This window comes from Myotis daubentonii, chromosome 15, assembly GCF_963259705.1.
Source record: "Myotis daubentonii chromosome 15, mMyoDau2.1, whole genome shotgun sequence".
Classification (NCBI taxonomy): domain Eukaryota; kingdom Metazoa; phylum Chordata; class Mammalia; order Chiroptera; family Vespertilionidae; genus Myotis; species Myotis daubentonii.
Genome location: NC_081854.1, coordinates 43341837 through 43361009, shown reverse-complemented (window position 1 = coordinate 43361009; position 19173 = coordinate 43341837). Strand labels below are relative to the sequence as shown.

At 46.4% G+C, this 19173-nt stretch overlaps 1 protein-coding gene across 5 annotated transcripts in view; it reads left to right on the top strand.

Annotated features, from left to right (window-relative positions):
• ZFHX3 (zinc finger homeobox 3) overlaps positions 1 to 19173 on the top strand; it is a 244773-nt gene that overhangs the window by 206619 nt on the left and 18981 nt on the right. For all 5 annotated transcript variants that reach the window (XR_009448889.1, XM_059667592.1, XM_059667593.1 and 2 more), the window contains exons 6-7: positions 11479 to 11612; positions 11756 to 11956. Coding sequence is in view for 4 of the 5 variants with exons in the window: in XM_059667592.1 (XP_059523575.1) it covers positions 11479 to 11612; positions 11756 to 11956 (335 nt within the window). In the remaining variant the exon portion in view is untranslated. The remainder of the gene's footprint in view (positions 1 to 11478; positions 11613 to 11755; positions 11957 to 19173) is intronic.

Sequence of the window (19173 nt, the reverse complement as noted above, 5' to 3'; positions counted from 1 at the left end):
CATCCTGATGCAAATCTGTTCCCAGCCCTGCCCCTGTTCCCCCTGGTGTTCGCAGCTTTGTGTAAAAGGGATGCCATTGGATGGGGAACTGCCTGAAAGCCAATCTGTGACAGAATGGAAAGGGACTAAAAAATATACTTCAGAAATTGAATCCATAAGGACAAAAGAAGGTATGTACTGAGAGTAAGTGTTATGTGTTAGCAAAACCGCTGGGCTACAAGTCAAAGCCCAGGGCTTGGGCTCTACCAGGAAGATTTGCTGCCTGACCTTAGATCTCTGGCCTCAGTTTCCAAATCTGGAAAATGTAGGTTGGGCTAAATCAGCTGTGGGCAAACTACAGGCGGGCCGGAGGCCCGTTGGAAATGAATAAAACTAAAAAAAAAAAAAAAAAAAAAGACCGTACCCTTTTATGTAATGATGTTTACTTTGAATTTATATTAGTTCACACCAACACTCCATCCATGCTTTTGTTCCGGCCCTCCGGTCCAGTTTAAGAACCCATTGTGGCCCTCGAGTCAAAAAGTTTGCCCACCCCTGGGCTAAATGGTTTCTTGCAGTTCTGGAGCTCCTTAAAAGTATAATTAGAGGAGAGACGGTGAACAGTAGTGTGGAATCTTAGAGAATATTAATGAGTAAAGTCAGGGTGCTGGTAGCTTGGAAGGATTTCCCTACCTGGCTGGTTGAGAGCTTGTGGCTCAGGAGGCTGGGGAGAGTCCAGACAGGCCCCTGAGGCTCTTTCCGTGGAGGCCAGATAGTGCCACGCCGCCCTTCTTGGTGGACCTCAGCGCTCCACGTTCTGTCACCTGGCCTGCATTACTGGGACCCATCAGGCCGTTTTCAGAGCTGAGTGTGATGAGGCTGTCACTGGAGACATCCTTGGAGACGCATGTCGGGGCCTTTGAGTGGCTGCCATATCCCAGCCCAGTGTTTGCTGGAAACTAGGCCGTTTACCACCATCAGCCTCCACAGAAGTCCTTCTGGCCTCACTGCATCCTTGGGACACTTGGTCCCCTTTCTCCGCCTCACCCGGAAGTAAACGTGCCTCCGCAGGAGCGTGCGTGCGAGGGAATGCTGGGGGCCTGCCTGCGTGGCCCCTTGGTGGTTCACGCTCTTGCCAACGGAAACTGTTTTTGGTTTTACATTTTTGCACACAGACTGGAATTGTGCGGCTATGTCAGCTTTTCCAGAGTCCACTTGTCCCCTCCCGCCCTCTTTTTTATTTTCCAGGCCACTTTCAGTATAACTTGGATGCTTAAAGTCACTGTAGGCAGAATTCTCTCACAATTGAAAACAAACCATTTGAACTATTTTTATGTTGGGAAGCAAAAATAGATCTAGGGCGTGGTGCATATCTGGACTCGCCTGAATTCCAGTAATTCAGAGGTCCTGGCTCGGAGGATTTATGCGCTAAGTCACGAGAGATAAGGGACTACATCTACTGCGCAGATGTTTTTGTGCAGATATCTAAGGCAGATACAGGGTGTACAAAAAGGTAAGGAACGCACTTTCTAGAAGGGGCATCATATGTAATTACATAGCTATGCTGCAGTGTCGAGAATTATCATCATGGTATAAATAAAAGGCTGTGAAAATGTAGGTTAGGGAGCAAATAATTTTTCATCACTATAGAAAATACCTTACAGATTTGCATATTGTTCTTGCAAAGGGGCCATGTTAATCTCTCTCACTTTGTTTCAGTTTGAGCTTTGGTGCTGATGGGGGAGGCACCTCTATTATTAGAATCATGGTCATGATTTTTAAAAAAATACCATGGTGCCTTTCTCACGGAATATCAGCGCACCTGTGTGAGACCTGCACATTCTTCCTGGTCCAACAGGACCTTTCTCTTGAGGCTGGAGAACCAAGGCTCAGATATGGGAACTCCTGGGTGTCGGATTTGTGATCAAATCACCATTTACCTTCTGGGTCAGCCATATATTCCCCAGTTATAAAGCGAAAGAACACATCACATAGTTGTTTTCTCTTATTGTAGGAAGATTGGAGAACACATGGAAGGCCTGTTTCTCTAGTTGTCAGACAGAATTGTAGCTCTTAAGATAGGGGCTATGTGGCATTAATCTTTTTTAAAAAAATAAGACTTCAATTTTTTTAGAGCAGTTTTAGGTTTACAACGGAATTGAGGGAGGTGGAGAGATCCCGTTACCCGTTCTTCCCCCACACATGCACAGCCTCCCCCATTATCACCTTCACTCGCCAGATGGCGCATTTTTATAAATGGTGACCCTGCAGTGACACATCATAATCCCCCCAAGTCCATAGTTTATACCTCAGAGCTCACTCTTGGGGGGTACACATGTGGGTTGGGACACATGTATGATGTCATTATAGCATCTTACAGTGTATTTTCACTGCTCTGCCTGTTCACCTCTACCCAGCCCTGCATTTGTTCATTTTTGTTCTCTCCAGCACCTAGAAAGTGCTTCGTACTGTTTGAATGTTTCATTAACAGTCGGTGGATAAACACTTTCAAGTCCAAGTTATTCTACTTTTTGCTTTCTAGACTTCAAACCCATGGGATAGTAGGATTATTCCATGTTGATATACAGAAAAGGTAAACCTAGGTGTCTGCTTTCTTTAAAACCAGGCCTCTCCCCTCGTTCTGTCGTTATGTGGCCACATGTGGACCCATATTACTTCCCATAAATACTTAAATACAGTGAAACCATAGCAACCAGCGTGTGAGCTCTCCCCACGTGCTAGACTCTGTGGTAGGCTTCGTGTGCCTGATCTCTCCAGCTAGTCACAGAAACCCTGTGAGTAGACACTGATATCCCATTGACAGAGGAGGAAAGTGAGAGCTCAGCGTAGTCAAGTGAAATGCTCGAGGTCACACAGCCGGGATCTGATGAGGTTGCGGCCAGCACTGCAAACCCCTGTGCGTTGTAACTGAGCCAAAGGACTGATGCCTCTGTGTGCAGAGAACGTGACCATGGGAGAACAGCACATGAACGTGTCCATTCTTGAGGAGTCCCTGCGGGTACACCTGTGCCTGAATAGTCTCACTCCTGTCGAACCTGGACTAGCAAGAAGTCCTTGGCGGATCATGGGGAAGTTGATTTGTTAGGGACACTGAAAACTTAAGGTCAGAGCTCTTTGTGTCTCATCACCACGCTGGACCCAGATTTTATGTGTTTATGTTCACAAGTTCAGTTTCACTCTTAATATTTAGTAAGTTAGGAAGACGGGTTTACAGAATGGAGAAAAAACTGAAGAGTATTGTTACATTCCAGTCTCTGGGAATCTGCCCTGTGTTAGGGCTCAGAGACCCCAGTGAACCTAATTAGTGTTGGATTCGATGGGGCTGAGTGGGCTTCTGTAATTAACTGGCCTGGCCCCAGAATGGCCCACACTGCCCCTTGTTTTGACCTACATCTTGTACCTCTGGACTTTTTCTTCTGTCAGTTCACGTGCCTCTTGGAGAAACCTCCGGTTTCCTCTGGTTTTCTCCAAGTCCACGGTCGTCACAAACCTGTAATTAAGCCCGAGGGCAGTGTGATCCTGCAGACCCTGTCCGCCACGCTCACAGGACACGACCACAGCCGCCGGTGGCATCTGTGCACAGCCCACAAGGCTCTGCCAGGGGAGGACAGGCTGCTTGGGGGGAGCTGACAAGAGGCCAAAGGCAAGCAGGCTGATACCTCGGAGTGAGACATCAGATCTTGCCCCTTTGGTCCCCAGCTCCTGGCACAAGCCGGGCTCATGGTGGCAGCCCAATGTAGACCTTATGAAATAGACCATCAGCCGATGTCGGTCTCAATGAGGTGGTGGCTGGTGGCTCTGTTTTGCCTGGTGGTTCATTCAGAAACCTGACACAGAGGGAGCAGGGTATCTTGAAATTGAATTGTGGGATGGCCTTTTGGGAGTTCAAATCAGTGTAGTTAAGCAGCTTTATGCATATTTCAACAAGGAATTAGTGCAACAGATTGATGCCTCTGATGTAGGGCTTAGCACTATTTTCTCCCCAAAGATGCAGAGCAGGCAGCTGGAGCCACCAGTCAGCCCGGGCCCGCCACTCCACCTGGGGCCGCTGACTGGGGCCGCAGTGGGCCCCCAGCCTGGCACGATCCCCCACGCCCAGCCTGCTGACTGTGGGCACAGGGCCTGGTGTGGCTCCCTGCCGCTTCCCCAGGGCGGAAGCACAGGCTGGTGTGGCCTGCAGGTACCAAGACCTGGGAAGCCCAGCGGGATGTGCCCTCTTTTCACAGATTCTCGTGGACACATGGAAAACCAAGACTTCCCTAAGCCAGGCAGTCTGTCATTGCTCTGGATCACGCTGCAGACGGGCCCGCGGAGGTTACTCCTTCTGGGTTTCTTTGAACAGTGTCTGTGTGCTTCAGAGTGGGCAGGTTCGTGGGGGACAGCCATCTTTAATCTTCCACCACGGGCCCGAGGGAAGACCGACTCCACGCCTCGCCGGGAAGGGAGAAGCCCAGCCTCGTGTTGGTCAGGGCGTGAAGGTCACCCCACTGGGCGGGCAGTGCGTGCCTCTCTCTGCTTCCCCCAAGTTCCCCGAGTCCTCTCGGAAACATCGCTAAGTGCTTGGTTGGAGGCAGAATGAGACCCTGCATGTTTAAAGGCCAAGTTGGCAGCAGCTTGTTCGCTGTGTTCGGGGAGGAAGAGAATTTAGCCAGCACGCTGGCCGCTTATCAAGTGCAGTAGCTCCGCGGGAGATGCAAAGAGGAAATCCTGGCCTCTCCTCTGGGGAGGGCCTTGCGCGCGAATGCCAAGAGCAGCTCCACCTTCAAGGACAGTACGAAGACCACGAAGTCCAGCAGCACAGACGGCCGTAGGAAAAGCAGGCATTTCTGCTATGTAGGTTAGTCCGAGGCCCCGAGGAGCTGAGGGGCGGCTGTGGAAGGCGCACACAGCACCTTCCATTTCCTGTTATGAGCTGAAGGACCATTTTCAGATCTAGCGAGGCTCCCGTGTCTCATGTGCTGGGGTAGTTGTCCCAACTCAAACACTGAGGATGGAGCTGTATGAGTTTTTTCCTCTTTGGTCAACGGTGATAGATCAAAGATTGCTGTAAATTTCTGGGGCAGGTGGCAAGCTGGTTTACGGAACACAAGGCGATGAGAACCTCTGGCTTACGGAAAGTAGCATGAATTAATAATCATTTAATTGGCTCCTCCATTATGTTGCTGGTTTGGGAGATGGAAGTTTAGATGGAGGGGCTGTCAGTGGTACTTTAGCTAAGAGTCTGATGGTTGAGAAGTGGGGGTGGTGGCTGCCCTTGGCCTCTCTACAAGGATGAAATGTCAGGCAGCACCCCGGGCCCTCAGTGGGTTCACCTCAGGGCCCCCAAAAGGCAGAGGGCCAGCACTTTGGTGAATACCAGCTCCAAGTACCACTTCACCATGAAGACAGGAAATGCAGAAGGCATTTCCCAGCAGCTTGGATAGCTCCCTGCGTCCCAGGGTCTCCCCAAGGGAGGTCTCTGGCCAAAGGGAGGCTGGCCTGCAGCGGAGAACGCCCACCATGCCAGCAGCCTGTGGTGTGTTGCGTAATGAGATCTGCTCATGAAATAGAAATGAATTCTACGAGTACTTGTGGTTTTCTTGGAGGGCAAGTCAATGTCTTGGCTAATGATTAGAAAAAGCTAAAAACTGGGTACCTTAAGGTCCCATTTCTACTTTGTTTCAGTTTTTCTTCAGGTTTCTTTTTCATGAGGCAGCAGCCCCACGCCTTACCTGGCTTCAGAGTTACACAGACGAGGCGAGTGTTGGCATGTAGTCACTAGCTGGCTATGGTATTGTGCGTCTAACTCTGAAGTTTTCTGTTGCCAAAATTTCAGTGACTCAGATGTCAATTTGTTAGTGAAGATTTGAATTGGATGAGAAGTCATTCTAGGAAAAGTGGTTTTATCAGGTGAAGTTACAGTGGCTGTGTTTCTACCACCCTTGGCACTTTATAAGACCTCTAAATTATACTATTCTTACCTATTCTTTAGTGTAAGTCAGGCTTTGCTAAGCTTGTTTTAATTATGTTAGGTGCTTAGAGCACAATAAAGCCCTATCTTGAAAATTGCAAACAAAACCTGCATGAATTTGGATTGACTCTCTTCCCTTCCCTACTCCCTCTAATTAGTATGTGAGGAGGAGTAGCTTTTTAAAATAAATATTTTAGAGGTTAAATACTTCTCAAACAAATGTGTTAAAAACAAAGGATATCTGGAACTTGATGTTTCTGTGCATATATGACTTTCCCTGAGGAGGCCATGCATTGATTACTGTGTTTCCCTTTGAAAGGAAATTCTTTGGCCTAGAATATAGAGGAGTCTAAGAGAATAAAATGGAAAGCCAGGACTCAGGTCTGCCTCCCAGTATTTGTCAGGTATAGTGGCTGACCCATCACAGTTTAAGGGAAAGTGGTTGGTGGCTCTCGGCCTAAAAAGCCAACTTTGAATTTTCTGCCCTCCGTAACAAGGACATGCCCGTCCCTTTTGTGCCTCACCAGCCAGTTGGGTAAGGCAGCCATGACTCCAAACAAGGTGAGCAAGTGTTTTTCACTCCTTGTAAAGTTTGCCTGGTGGAGCCCACAGCTCACATCCTATCAGGTTTCAGCCGGGGTTTGACCCAGCATTCCGTTGTCACAAATACCCCGTTTGCCTGGCTTTACTGAGTATGTGATCTATGGTGCATGCACTCACATGGGTCCGCGCCACATTTTTATCCCCTTTGAAGTGCCAGGAACCCAGCACGTTGCCTGTGGAAGGTTCATTGGGATTTAACAACATACTTTCGTATGACATAGCTGCCAAAATGGAAAAATTGCTTCAACCAGCAAAGTGAAAAAATACCACCAGGTGTTTTTCACAGTATGGATCCAAGTATCAACTTTTGCATGGACAGTTGAACAAAAATGGTAAAATATTTAATTATAATATTTTAGAATAGAACTACATGACAAACTTAGGAAATAGGAAAGTAGTCCATCATGCCATTACCCAAATGCTACATTTTCTTCTCTTATTTTTTATGTAGCTATATCATGGAATAATGCAAATTTTACCTTATTTTTTTCCCCAATGAACATTCTCAGGGACACTTCCATATTGCTTCATAGCTGTCACTTTTAATATCTTCTGTTACCCACTAGAGTGGATATAGCATTATTTACTTAATCACATTAAAAAATCTGCATTGTTCCTGGTTTATTTTGTCATTATTGGGAAACCAGCACAGGTCATCATCCTTCAGGTTGTTTGCATTTTTGTTGCCAGTAGAAACCCAAGTTTCCAGGTACTGTTTAAACCATGGCTGCCTCAGGGGCATCTGTTTCCATTTCGCTAATGTGATGTCATAGTGGCCTTAAAGTGACCGGTCATTGATTTTTTTAAATAATGTTTTTGAGACCGTGACATCTCTCCTAGAATTTAAGTCAAAGTTTAGAAAAGTCTCCAGAGCAGAAAACCACACCACCTCATTTACTTATGCCTACAGTGTGCGCTGGTGACAGAACTGAAGGAGACATTGATTTTGAGAGACTGGCCCTTTTGAAGTTGCTCAGAGAGAAGCAGCTTGAGGAAACCATAGACTGCCCGTGGCCTCGAGCAAACCCTCACCCAGCACGCTCAGGGAGAACTTGTGCAATAGTTTGCCTGTCTACAGAACTAGATAAAGACTTAGGTGCCACATCATTTTTTAAAAATATATTTTTATTGTTTTCAGAGAGGAGGGGAGAGGGATAGAGAGGTAGAAACATCAATGATGTGGGAGAATCATTGATCGGCTGCCTCCTGTATGTCCCACACTGTGGATGGAGCTTGCATCTCGGGCATGTGCCCTGATGAGGAGTCAAACCATGACCTACTGTTTCATAGGTTGACGCTCAACCACTGAGCCATGCTGGCTGGGCAGTGCCACGTCTGGATGGGGACTGATATTTTAATGTCTGAGGTCAAGCTACAAGGGGGGCTGTCAGCCTAGTTAGGTCTTAGGAGCAGTCCCCACATCACCCAGGGAAATACAGTGGGATTGTAAGTGGGTGTTAATAGAATCTGTTGTAAGAATGGCATGACTTTCTCTTTAAAGAAGGAACTAGTGAGCTGCAGGTGGCTAATGTCCACTTCTAGACAGATCTGATCTAAGATGAATTCAGGTTGTCTGGGGTAGAAATTTTTATACCAGTAGATGCAGCATTTCATATTGTGGCAGGGCTGTTTTGTTACTGGTGAGGAAGAGAAATGAGTGAGCGGTTTCATTTCTTAAAACACTTTACAAGAACTCCTTGAGCTCACAAAGGAAGCTTTAGAATTCCAGAGCAGTGTGAGAGTTTGAAAAAAAAAAAAAAAAAAAGGTAATGAAAGTTCCCCTCTCCATGCCGGGGGAAAGAATAGTGGATTTTGAAACCAGAATTGTCACCTCTGCAACCTCGTCACAATTCATCTGGCGCTCAGCACTGAAAGAGGAGGATGGACTCTTTGGTCCTATGAGGAAGGGAAAGCTGCACTGGGTTACACTGGGTTTGCCTTTCAGCTCCGAGCGAGGAGATGAGTTGGGTGGTGTCAGCCTCGGTGCCCATTCATTCACTCTGCCAAGCAACTGCACAACTGACAGTCGTTCTAAAGTGGGGGAGGGTGCAGGCAGGTTGAGGGCATTTATAAGGTAGTGTCATGGTCCCGTAAAAGCAAGTGTTGTTTCAGGTCAGGCAGACTAACAAAAAGGCGGGTGGGTATTTGGAAGAGTATCTGTATCTCAGTTTGCTTCTATTAGAAAAGCAGTAGGTAGTGGCTCTTTCCTCACTACGTGCTCTGGCCCTGACCCAGTGCCTACAGGTCAGGGATAGAAACAGGGAAGATGAGCAGATGACTAACAAGCATCTAAAGTGCCACTTACCGAATGCCTCCACCTGCCCCATCTTTAGGGTGCACTTGAAGAGCTAATACATAGAGGGATAACCAGTAGCGAGAATGAGAAAACGATGGAGAATAAGGAAACTTCTGGGGGTAGGGAACTTCAGTCCCCGAAATATTAAAGATCCCGACTGTGGGAGTGTTGAGGCAGGGGCCCCACACGCTGTGAGGTCTAAACCCTGAGACAAGGCTCCACAGAATCAGGTCTGCGGGGGGCAGGAGATGGGAAGTGGGCCATGGGGGACCCTGTCTAGAATGTTACAGCACCTAGTTAATCGGCAGCCAGTCCATCACATTAAATATCCAGTCGTCATGTATTACCTTTCAAGTGAAAATGAATAACTCCCATTAAGAGCAAAATGGGTTTGAAGTCGATTCGAGACAGATTAAAGTACTGTTATGAATGTGTGTGTGGGGAGGAGGAAAGGTCTGTGTGTAATATGCTTGTCCTTGTACTTTTTAAATAATAGATGTCCTACAAACTTATGTAGACCAGGTTACCAAGATACTGGGGTTAAAGGTCACAAGATGTGCATTCAGGGAAGAGTATCAACTTCCTGGAATATTTCCTGCATTTAGCAATTTATTTTTTCCAAAATTATCTTGTGGCCTTATGATTTTAATGAATAAAATTGATTTATAAAATTGTTTATTAAAGCACATGTCTGTAATGACAGCATCTTGGTATCCATGTCCAAAAAGAATCTCGAAGCTGAGCAGTGTTTCCACGTGCCGGGTCCCTAGGCTGGGGGAGACAGAGGCCATCAATTAGGCTTTCCAAACCAGTGACTTCAGTGCTGAGTCAAATTATTTTCCAACGGAGGGCAGTGGGGATGCATTTTCTCACTACCATCTTCAGGATATTTTTTCCTTGTTGCTTTTAGCAAAATTATAAAAAATGGAGTTCCACATCCAAAACTAGCGAGAGAGCCAACCCCAGCTCCAGGCCAGGTCTCAGAACGACAGATCCAGCCGCATCTTGTGACTACACTGAGGGAGCCCTGCTTTCTCCTGGTTAAAGTCTGAGCCACCTGTCTTCTCACTCAGTCTTCCCGACCCCTTTCCACACCTCAGAGAACTCGTTCCGTCAACACTTCCATTCCCGCTGTTTGCTGCGGAAGCCTCTCGTGACTCTCCTTGTTAATTAGTGTTATGGTCTTTGGGTCGAGTGGGGTTCGCAGGACATGGTCTGGACAAACTGATAGGTAACGTCCCCTCTTACCACTCACTCTGAATTACTTTTGTGTCTGGAGCACTGGCTAGATTGGAAGTTAGATTCACCCCTTGCCTCATTCCACTCTTCAGTTACTTCTTCCCCGGAAGCAAGTTGCTAAATTCAGACTAGATTTCCCATCCCCCAACACCCCACATACAGGGCAGGGCAAAAGTAGGTTTACAGTTGTGAGTATGCATAACACAGAGCTTATTCTTGCATTATTATTAATGAACTAGAGGCGGTAGGGTCCCTCAGCATGACCTGCAGGGATCGAGCCAAAACCAGCTCTCCGACATCCCCTGAGGGGTCTGGCTGGGAGTGCGAGAGGGCACAGGCCAGGCCGAGGGACCCCACCGGTGCACAAATCCATGCACTGGGCCTCTAGTATGCATATAAGATCTTTGGTTCATCTCTTCCTTCCCTCCCCCCTTCCCTCTGAGATTCATTAGTTTGTTCCATGTTTCCATGCCTGTGGTTTCTGCTCCTGTGTTGAGAGCCTGCCCCCTGGTGGTCAGTGCGTGTCATAGCTACCAGCCGGTCTGCTGGTCACTTAGGCTTTTATATAGAGAGATTATGTATTACTTCCCATACAGACACCTGTAAGCCTACTTTTGCCTTCCCTGCACTTGTGTGCAGACGTCCATGTGAGTGTTCCTCAGGTCACACTGATCATGTCCTTCGTGATGTGCTGTGATTCCAGGAGCTGGGACAGTAAAGTTGGGGCATGAGTTTATTACCTTTGTGAAACGGTGCCTGGTACTCAGGTTGATGAGTGGTTTTGGTGAAGCAGTTGGTGAGATTCTTGCACCCACCCCATGCCCACAAGCCAGCAGATTGTGTCTTTTTTTAAAAAATATATTTTATTGATTTTTTTACAGAGAGGAAGGGAGAGGGATAGAGTTAGAAACATCGATGAGAGAGAAACATCGATCAGCTGCCTCCTGCACATCTCCCACTGGGGAAGTGCCCGCAACCCAGGTACATGCCCTTGACCGGAATCGAACCTGGGACCCTTGCGTCTGCAGGCCGATGCTCTATCCACTGAGCCAAACCAGTCAGGGCGGCAAATTGTCTTGATTGGAGGAGGTCAGAATAGACTGAATGAACTGAGCTTTATCCAACTCAGCCTTGTCATCCGTTTCTTTACCATTTTTCCTTAGTGTTCAGCTATTAAAGAAGTAACAGAAAATTCATGGGGCGGGGGGAAGAAACGCTTGCTTCTTTTCCAGCGTGCTTGATAAGTCAGTCTGGATGCTCATCCTGCTTGGATTTTGGTGTTTCAAGAAAATCCTGTGCTATAAATGAATGTTGATTTTCACCCAACACAAAGCCTCCAGGAGCTGGCCTGGTCTGGCTGCTGTATTGCATCTTCTGCTTTTTCTTCCAGCATCGTCCAGCCAAGCAGAAAAGGAGCTGACAGACTCTCCTGTAACCTCCAAGCGCATCTCCTTCCCAGGTAGCTCGGAGTCTCCTCTCTCTTCGAAGCGACCAAAAACATCGGAGGAGACCAAAGCAGAGCAGGTGAGGCGGGAAAGGGCTCTGCTGGTGGGGGTAGTGTTTCAGACACAGGTGGAAAGGAACTCTTGGGTGAGCGGGCTTGGGGCTGACTTGGTTGCCGGTGGGAACTGAAGACTCAGCCAGAGGAATGGGTGTGTTCCCCACAGATGTACCAGTGTCCCTACTGCAAGTACAGCAACGCAGACGTCAACCGGCTCCGGGTGCATGCCATGACGCAGCACTCAGTGCAGCCCATGCTTCGCTGCCCCCTGTGCCAGGACATGCTCAACAACAAGATCCACCTCCAGCTGCACCTCACCCACCTCCACAGCGTGGCACCCGACTGCGTGGAGAAGCTCATAATGACGGTAAGACAGCCAGGAGCAGGATCCTGTGGCTCTCCTTTTCCCAGGGGTCAAAGGTGATGCAATAGCATGGACAAGATACTGTGTTGATGGATGAGAAAGTCAGTGTAGAGTTGGAAATGTCAAAAATGATCCTAGCCCTGGCCAGTTTTGCTAAATGGTTAGAGCAACAGCCAGTGGACCGAAGAGTTACAAGTTCGATTCCTGGTCAAGAGCATGTACCTCGGTTGCAGGTTCCCCAGCCCTGGTAGAGGGTGTGAGAGGCAACCGATTGATGTGTGTCTCTCTCATGTCGACGTTTCTTTTTCTCTCTCTACCCCTTCTACTCTCCCTTTCTCTCCCCCTTCCACTCTCTCTAGAAATCAATGGGAAAAATATCCTCTAGTGAAGAAAAAATAATTTTTTTTAAGGGTCTATTTCGGTGCTACACTGTCTGCCTTAGATTTGGCATGACCGTGGCCCAAAGAGCTGAATACATATGTGTTTCTCAACCTTTCCTTTTCATCATCCTCTCCCTGAGGGATGCAGAGGCCTAGAGCAGTTAATCATTTATGTGAAGAAATTGTTATTCAGATTCTCCAAACCTTTATTGAGCAGGTCATGGTCTATGTTGCTCTTATATTCATTACTAGAGGCCCGGTGTGGGGTCCCTTGGCCTAGCCTGCGGGGATTGGGCCAAAACCGGCTCTCCAACATCCCCAAGGGGTCCTGGATTGTGAGAGTGTGGTTCTCAGGTGACACACCCTGGAATCGGGCTCCCTGCTCTCTGGTTCCAGGTGCGTCACTGAGAACCGCAGCTGCCAAGTCACGGCCGCTCCTGCCTTTGACCGTCTGCCCTCTGTTGATCAGGAAAGGGCTTTCCTGATGATGGTCAGTGAGCATCATAGCTACCTGTTGGAGCATCTGCCCCCCTGATGGTCATTGTGCGTCAAAGCGAATGGTCGCTTAGGCTTTTATATATATAGATGCTCCTTGCATCTTCACAAAAGAGTCTGACACATTTAACAGCTGAGGAAACGGAGGCTCAGAGGAGTTAACTGACTTGATGTCCCTTGTAAGTGGCAGAGTTGAGAGGTGAACTCGCACTTTCCGACTCTAGGAGGGTAGCCCCTGAAACATGGGCATTTCTCAAGTGGACACTTTTATTCTCAAAGCAGGAAAACGGTCAGCTGGATAGCACATGTTGATTCATGCATGAGGGCTTGGCATTTTGAACATGATGTTGCTACGCCTGCAGGTTTTAAAAACATGGCTTTAAGTGGCCTCTATAAACACAGCCCAAAAGGTTAGTATAAAGATTTAAATCTAATTCTGATGTGAAGACTTTTCAAAGTACTACAGGTGACATGAATGTCTTACTTTCTATCTGTGTTGGGACTGCTGAGAAAGCCCTTTCCTGATCACTAGAGGAAAAACCACGGAGGAGAATCAGTCCCACCTCTAACTATTTCAGCCGTGGAGTAATGGGAAATTAGTTTGCCTTTTCGTATGAAGATTCCCAGAGAGGTAGTCTGTTCAGAATTCCATCATGTAAAGTGCAAGTCACAGACATGTAACCTCTAGGCCTTTCCCATTCCATTTGGTTATGCAAGATTAACGAATAATGTTGAAAGTGATGTAACTCTCATTGGTGATGCATCAGAGGACGTTAGCAGCCAATGGGAAACTCAAAGGTGACCTAGCATGTATTTCATTTCAGAGTTCTTTCAAGTAGAAATTCACTCGCCATGGGTATTATCAAATAGAACAGTGAACGTTGTCGAAAGTTTCTCTGTAAGTGAAAACCTCTCTGTGGATGGTGGGTTTCTGTAGATGTAACAGGTTTCCTTGGCATTCTTACCAGCCTTGCAAATAACTCCCCAAGGGGGGTTTTCTCAGGCCTCATTACATTTGCCACCGATGGCCTGGAACCGTGAGAGCCCAAAGGAACAGAGAGATATATGGGGAGGAAAGCATTTTTTAAAAAATATTTTTATTGATTTCAAAAAGGAAGGGAGAGGGAGAGAGGGACAGAAACATCAATGAGAATCACTGATCGGCTGCTTCCTCCACGCCCCACACTGGGGACCAAGCCCACAACCTGGGCATGTGCCCTGATTGGGAGTCAAACTATGACCTCCTGTTTCATAGGTCGACACTTAACCACTGAGCCACGCTGGGCAGGTGAGAGGGAAGCATTTTCAATACTTAACTTTTCCTTTTGCTCAGGTGGTTATTTTTTCTGTTTAATATAAATCTGGTCTAAGGTTTGCAGGTCGATAGCAATCTGTATGACAGTAAGTTTCTTTTATATGTAGTTAAGGAATAGAACGTAAATTATTTTTCAAACATCCATTTGTCATATTTTTATAATAGCAATAATAAGGTACACTTCAGGTAGCAAGTCTGGTGGTCATTATGAATCTTCTTAATTTACCAACAGTCTTCAAGGGCAGGATGTTACTGTTGTGTTTGCTTGGGTACCAATCCCTAAGATATTTCTGGGTATTATCCACTAGCTGGCACCTTCTCAAGCAGTGATTCTCAATCTTTCCGGAGACTGGTGAAAACAATTCAGTAGCCTTACTTGGTTACTCTATGCATACTAAAGTTTGACACCGCTATTAAAACCTCCATCAAGTATTATGCTTATACACAATTGTCTGTACAATGTCAGGAAGCATAGGGATGCCCTAAAACTCATCCATGGAACCAAGTTAATAAATACTGTTCCGGAAGAATCTCTGACAACATAATTATGTAGGAGAAACATGGTCCCTAGAGAGGCTGCACTTGGCACCTTGCACAGAAATCCCTGTGCACCTCATCTTCTCACAGCAGGTGATGGAGATGTTTTCTAGACATTTCTGAAAAGTGTGCATATTGTGGGAAATGGGCTGATTATAGGATGTTGATTTGCTGGGAACAAGAAAAAGTGAATGGATTCAGAAGTAAAGTTGAAAGTTGTGGGAAAGGTAATCATACAAGGGTTTTCCTCTGTGCTTGGAGGTATAAGGATGGCTTAAAGGTTCTCTTTGCATGAGAAGATGGAGTCATTGCATGGCTGTCAGTACTGAATTGGTTTTTCAAGTTACGAGGCTAGTTTTATATGAAGTGTTTCCACCTTGATCCTTTAGCTCAGTAGGAAAAGATGAACAGCCAGGGCTGGAGGGGAATTTGTGGCTGGACCTCACTGGGAATGCAGACTCCAGCTTGAGGACTGGATCTTGGTCTCTGCCCTGATGAATCAAAGCAGATACCACTCTCCTTCCTCTGGAAAGTTTGGTGTTAAAACGTAATTTGCATTTGTTAAAACTAAATGATTATAATGAACTTGTGGTTAAAATCCTGCCCCTGGAGGGTATTTTACTGTAATTTCATGAGAAAACTGGCCATGGGGAAGTATTAGTGAGGCTTTCTGACCGTATGTTCCTGGCCAAGTGGAGGAGGGAGTCTGAAAACAGCATGATGAGAAATGCCCCTCAAATCAGAGCTCCATTTTTTTTTAACCATATTATCAAGGAATGGCCAATGCACAGCCATTCATCCTCCAAGGGGAGAAAGTCGTGTCTGCTTTGTCCCTGAGTGGTTGCGATGAATGGCAGGAAGAGGAGTGAATCTTCCTTCTTGCCAAGTGGCTTGACTAAGGTAGCCGCCTTTGGCTGCTGAAAGGAAAAGCTGGCAAAATTCACTAACTAGACAGTTCCTGGCAGACATGGGGTGCATCCAGGGTATGGAAAGCTATAAATTCTGGTAAATATTTTTTGCTGTCTGGGTCCAAGGTCTCAGGATATGGTTTGAATTGGGTTTTAGTCCCTCTAACAGTAAATTCCACCCTGATAAATGGAAATAGATTACTTTCTACACAATGTCTTTCCGTTCAGTTGTAAATGGAGAGTGTTTTGAGGAGGCTTCATTTAATAATACCTTATCAGACAGCTTTCAGGAACCTGCAGTGTCTAATATGTCTGTTGCTATGGTAACAGCTGCTTGCTTATGCTCTGCATCTCATATCTGTGTCTTCCATGGGTCCCCTTCCTTTTACTGATGAAGGGGCTTGAAAAATATTCTCCATTGGGAACAACTGCAGCTCTGGCCCTGCGCTATGGAAACTGCACCCACGGCACTCCATTCTGCTCGGCCCATTGGGAACCGAGCTCCAAAGGGTGTCATTAGACATGTCACATGAAAGAAAAATCTATAAAGCTTAAAAGGCAATGAGACAAGTGCCCCTCCAGACCTGGCTGAGCAGCCCGCCCCCAAACTCCGTTCCACAGACCTGGCACCCACTTACAGAAAACTCGGATTTCAAACCCATGTGGGGACTTGGAGCTACTGGACTGTGTTCTCACTGCCCCACTGACTTGGGAAAGGAGTATTGAGGACGTGGGGGGGGCATGTTTTTGGCTGGAAAAGAGAATGGGAAAGACCACCTACCATGCATTTCAATACTCTTAAATTATTCTAATTGATCACTATCGCTCTAAGTGACAGGCCACACCACTGGGATCCTGGAACATTAATGTCAGGAAATTGTCTTTGTTCCTTGATCACTTAACAAAATACAGCCTCGCGGTGGACATGGGGGTTGGCCCCTGAGCATCCCAGGAACACCTTTTTCACTAACCCTTCATCTTCTCTCTCTTTGCTGATTTTTAATTCACTAGTTTTTGTACATGCATAGGTTTCCCTTCACTGCCTGCAGCTCGCTCTCTCTCTTGTGGGAGCAATAGTTTTTCTCCTGTGATTTTTTTTTCCAGTCAGTATCTATGTTTCTCTGGGCTTGTTGTATGCCTGTGCTTTTGTGAATCTCTGGGATAGGCTGGTCTACCCCACCTCCCACCTCCCCCACACTGGGGCTATTGGGTGGCCACTGCCCTGGGGCTGTCGCACCCACCTGGGTACCAGCTTTCTTACTTTGTCTCCATCTCAGAGGAAAGTAATGAAAATAATCGGGCTTCATTAATTCCAAGCCCTGTGAGATGATAGCCATTTGGAGCCTGTTTGCCAATTAGATGGTCTAAATTAGAAGTGACCTTGGTGTACTGCCACTGCTTGCCTCTCTCAGTCTAATGAAGCTCTTCTCCAATTCATTCTCCTTCTCGGCTCTCTTTTCTGTCTGTGTTTCCTCTCTCTCTCTCTCCTCCCATTCACCTCCATTTTCAGTCTTTGTCATTCTTAGTTTTTAAGATCTGGTTCATGGCCATGTTTGAGTCTGTCCCACATGAAAACTAACATGGCCCTGCAGTTGTTCCTCATGGGTTTTATGTTTTTTAAAAAGGGAAAGACAACCACATACAAGACATTTTAGAAAGGAAACAAGTCAGAGAGAGAAACCCCTCTGGACTCCATGGTCAGTGCCAGCCTGGAACATTGGGAAGGTAGTGAGGGAAGGAAAAAACCTCTGAAGTTGTGCTGCCAAGAGGTGCCCTGGTTTGCTGGCTGCATTAGTGCAGAGACCAGCTGGCAGGCCCCATAGGCCCTCGAGGTGCAGGAGAGGAGTGAGTAAGCGGCCTCTCCCTGGAGCAGTCGGCTTGAGCTGCACCACTAGCTGGAATGCTCAGCTTTGGAAGCAGGTGGGTTTTAACTTCATGCTTGAATGTTTCTAATAGAATCAGCACCTCATTCATAGAGACTGGCCAGGTCTGTGCCAGGAAGGCCTGCGTCCAAGGCACCCCCCCACCCCCCGTCTGAGGTTCTTCTATTGATTTTCACTGACAAGTGAAGGATCTGAGGCTTCTTCGGGAGTCTAGGTTTTGGCAAGTCTATAGTTTCACTTGGAAAAGTGAGCCTTTCAGAAAGAAGCCCCACTTAGGCGAGCAGTGCTAAGGCAGTAGGGATGGGGGTCTCAGAGAAACCAGGTTCAAGACTTACTCTCAGAAAATAGATCTGCTTTCCAACATGTGGAACTTGTAGGTTGCACTGATCTAACCTCACACAATGGCTTTGAGAGGTGAATTTGCATGAACAGTTCTATAAGAACTTAGCAAAGCAGACCGCATGGCTGCTCAGGGTGTTGTATTTGGCTGCTCCACATCCGTGACCTAGAGAAAGCAAGGAGGGTGGAGGGCTCCTTATAATTCCAGCTGCTTCTATCAAGAATGAAGAAACACTGGTGACCTCTTCCTAATGTCATAGTGGGGACCAGACCCACATCTAACCCTCTGGGTTTTGTAAGGGTGTCCTTGGGGCTTTAGGGTCCACTGAGCTCATAGAAATTTGAAAGGCATTAAATCATAATAATGGTGAACTGAACTAGGTATTTATGAACCCATGTCACCTCTCCTTGTATTTAAGAGCAGTTAACTTGAGTTCATGGATTTCCCTCTAAGGAGCCTGTGATTTCCTGAAATTATCTGCACTAGTCTGTGTGTGAAAGTGTTTTTCTAGGAGTCTACAAGTTTCATCAAATTCTCTAAAAGGTTAATTATTCTGGATTGTGAGCTATTTGGGCACAGGGACCCTGTGCAGTGTTTAGTGAACGATGGTCAGATTGAAAAGATGAGCAGAGTCACATGAGGCCCTTCCTTTTCAGCAACTAAGCTGCTTTGGCATTGCTTAAGCTTGGAGACTTTCAGTGTGGAACTCTTCTGTTGCTATTGTTAGATATGAGAATTGCTTAAGCTTGAAGAATTTCAGCATCAGAGCAAACTCCACATTTCTGGTTATACATGAGACATGTTTACTGGTCAGGAAGATTAGAGCCGCTGTTTGTTTTTGAACTTTCAGCACCTGAGCTCAGCTTTTATACTACATTCCCATCAACTCTACATACTCTGGAAGGAATGTAGTGGACTTGGCTCAAAAGAGTGGGAGGAACACATGTGGTATCTGGGCCTTCAAACCAGTAAGTCTTGCCCCATGTGTGTTTAGGTAACTACTTTTATCTACCTGTATCTTTAGGGGTATTAGAATAATTTCAGTTCACCTCTTCTAATAGGTTAATAAGATCACCATGGAACCGCCTTTAGATGGCCAAGGCCAATCTTGAGTGACCCAAATTCTGAGGAAATAATGTGTCCAATTAATTGAATTTTCATACCAGAAAAACTTTGTTTTACTTTTGGTTAAAAGTCTGTTTTAATAGTCTCAGGTACCCTCTATACATTAATGGGTAGAATATGAGGACATACTTGAACACGTTTATCAGTATACAGATTATTAGAAAAATCAATCTATGTGGATGGTAGTGTCACTGTAAAAAGTGTAGGTGTTTGGACTTATTGGTACTGGTATCTGGC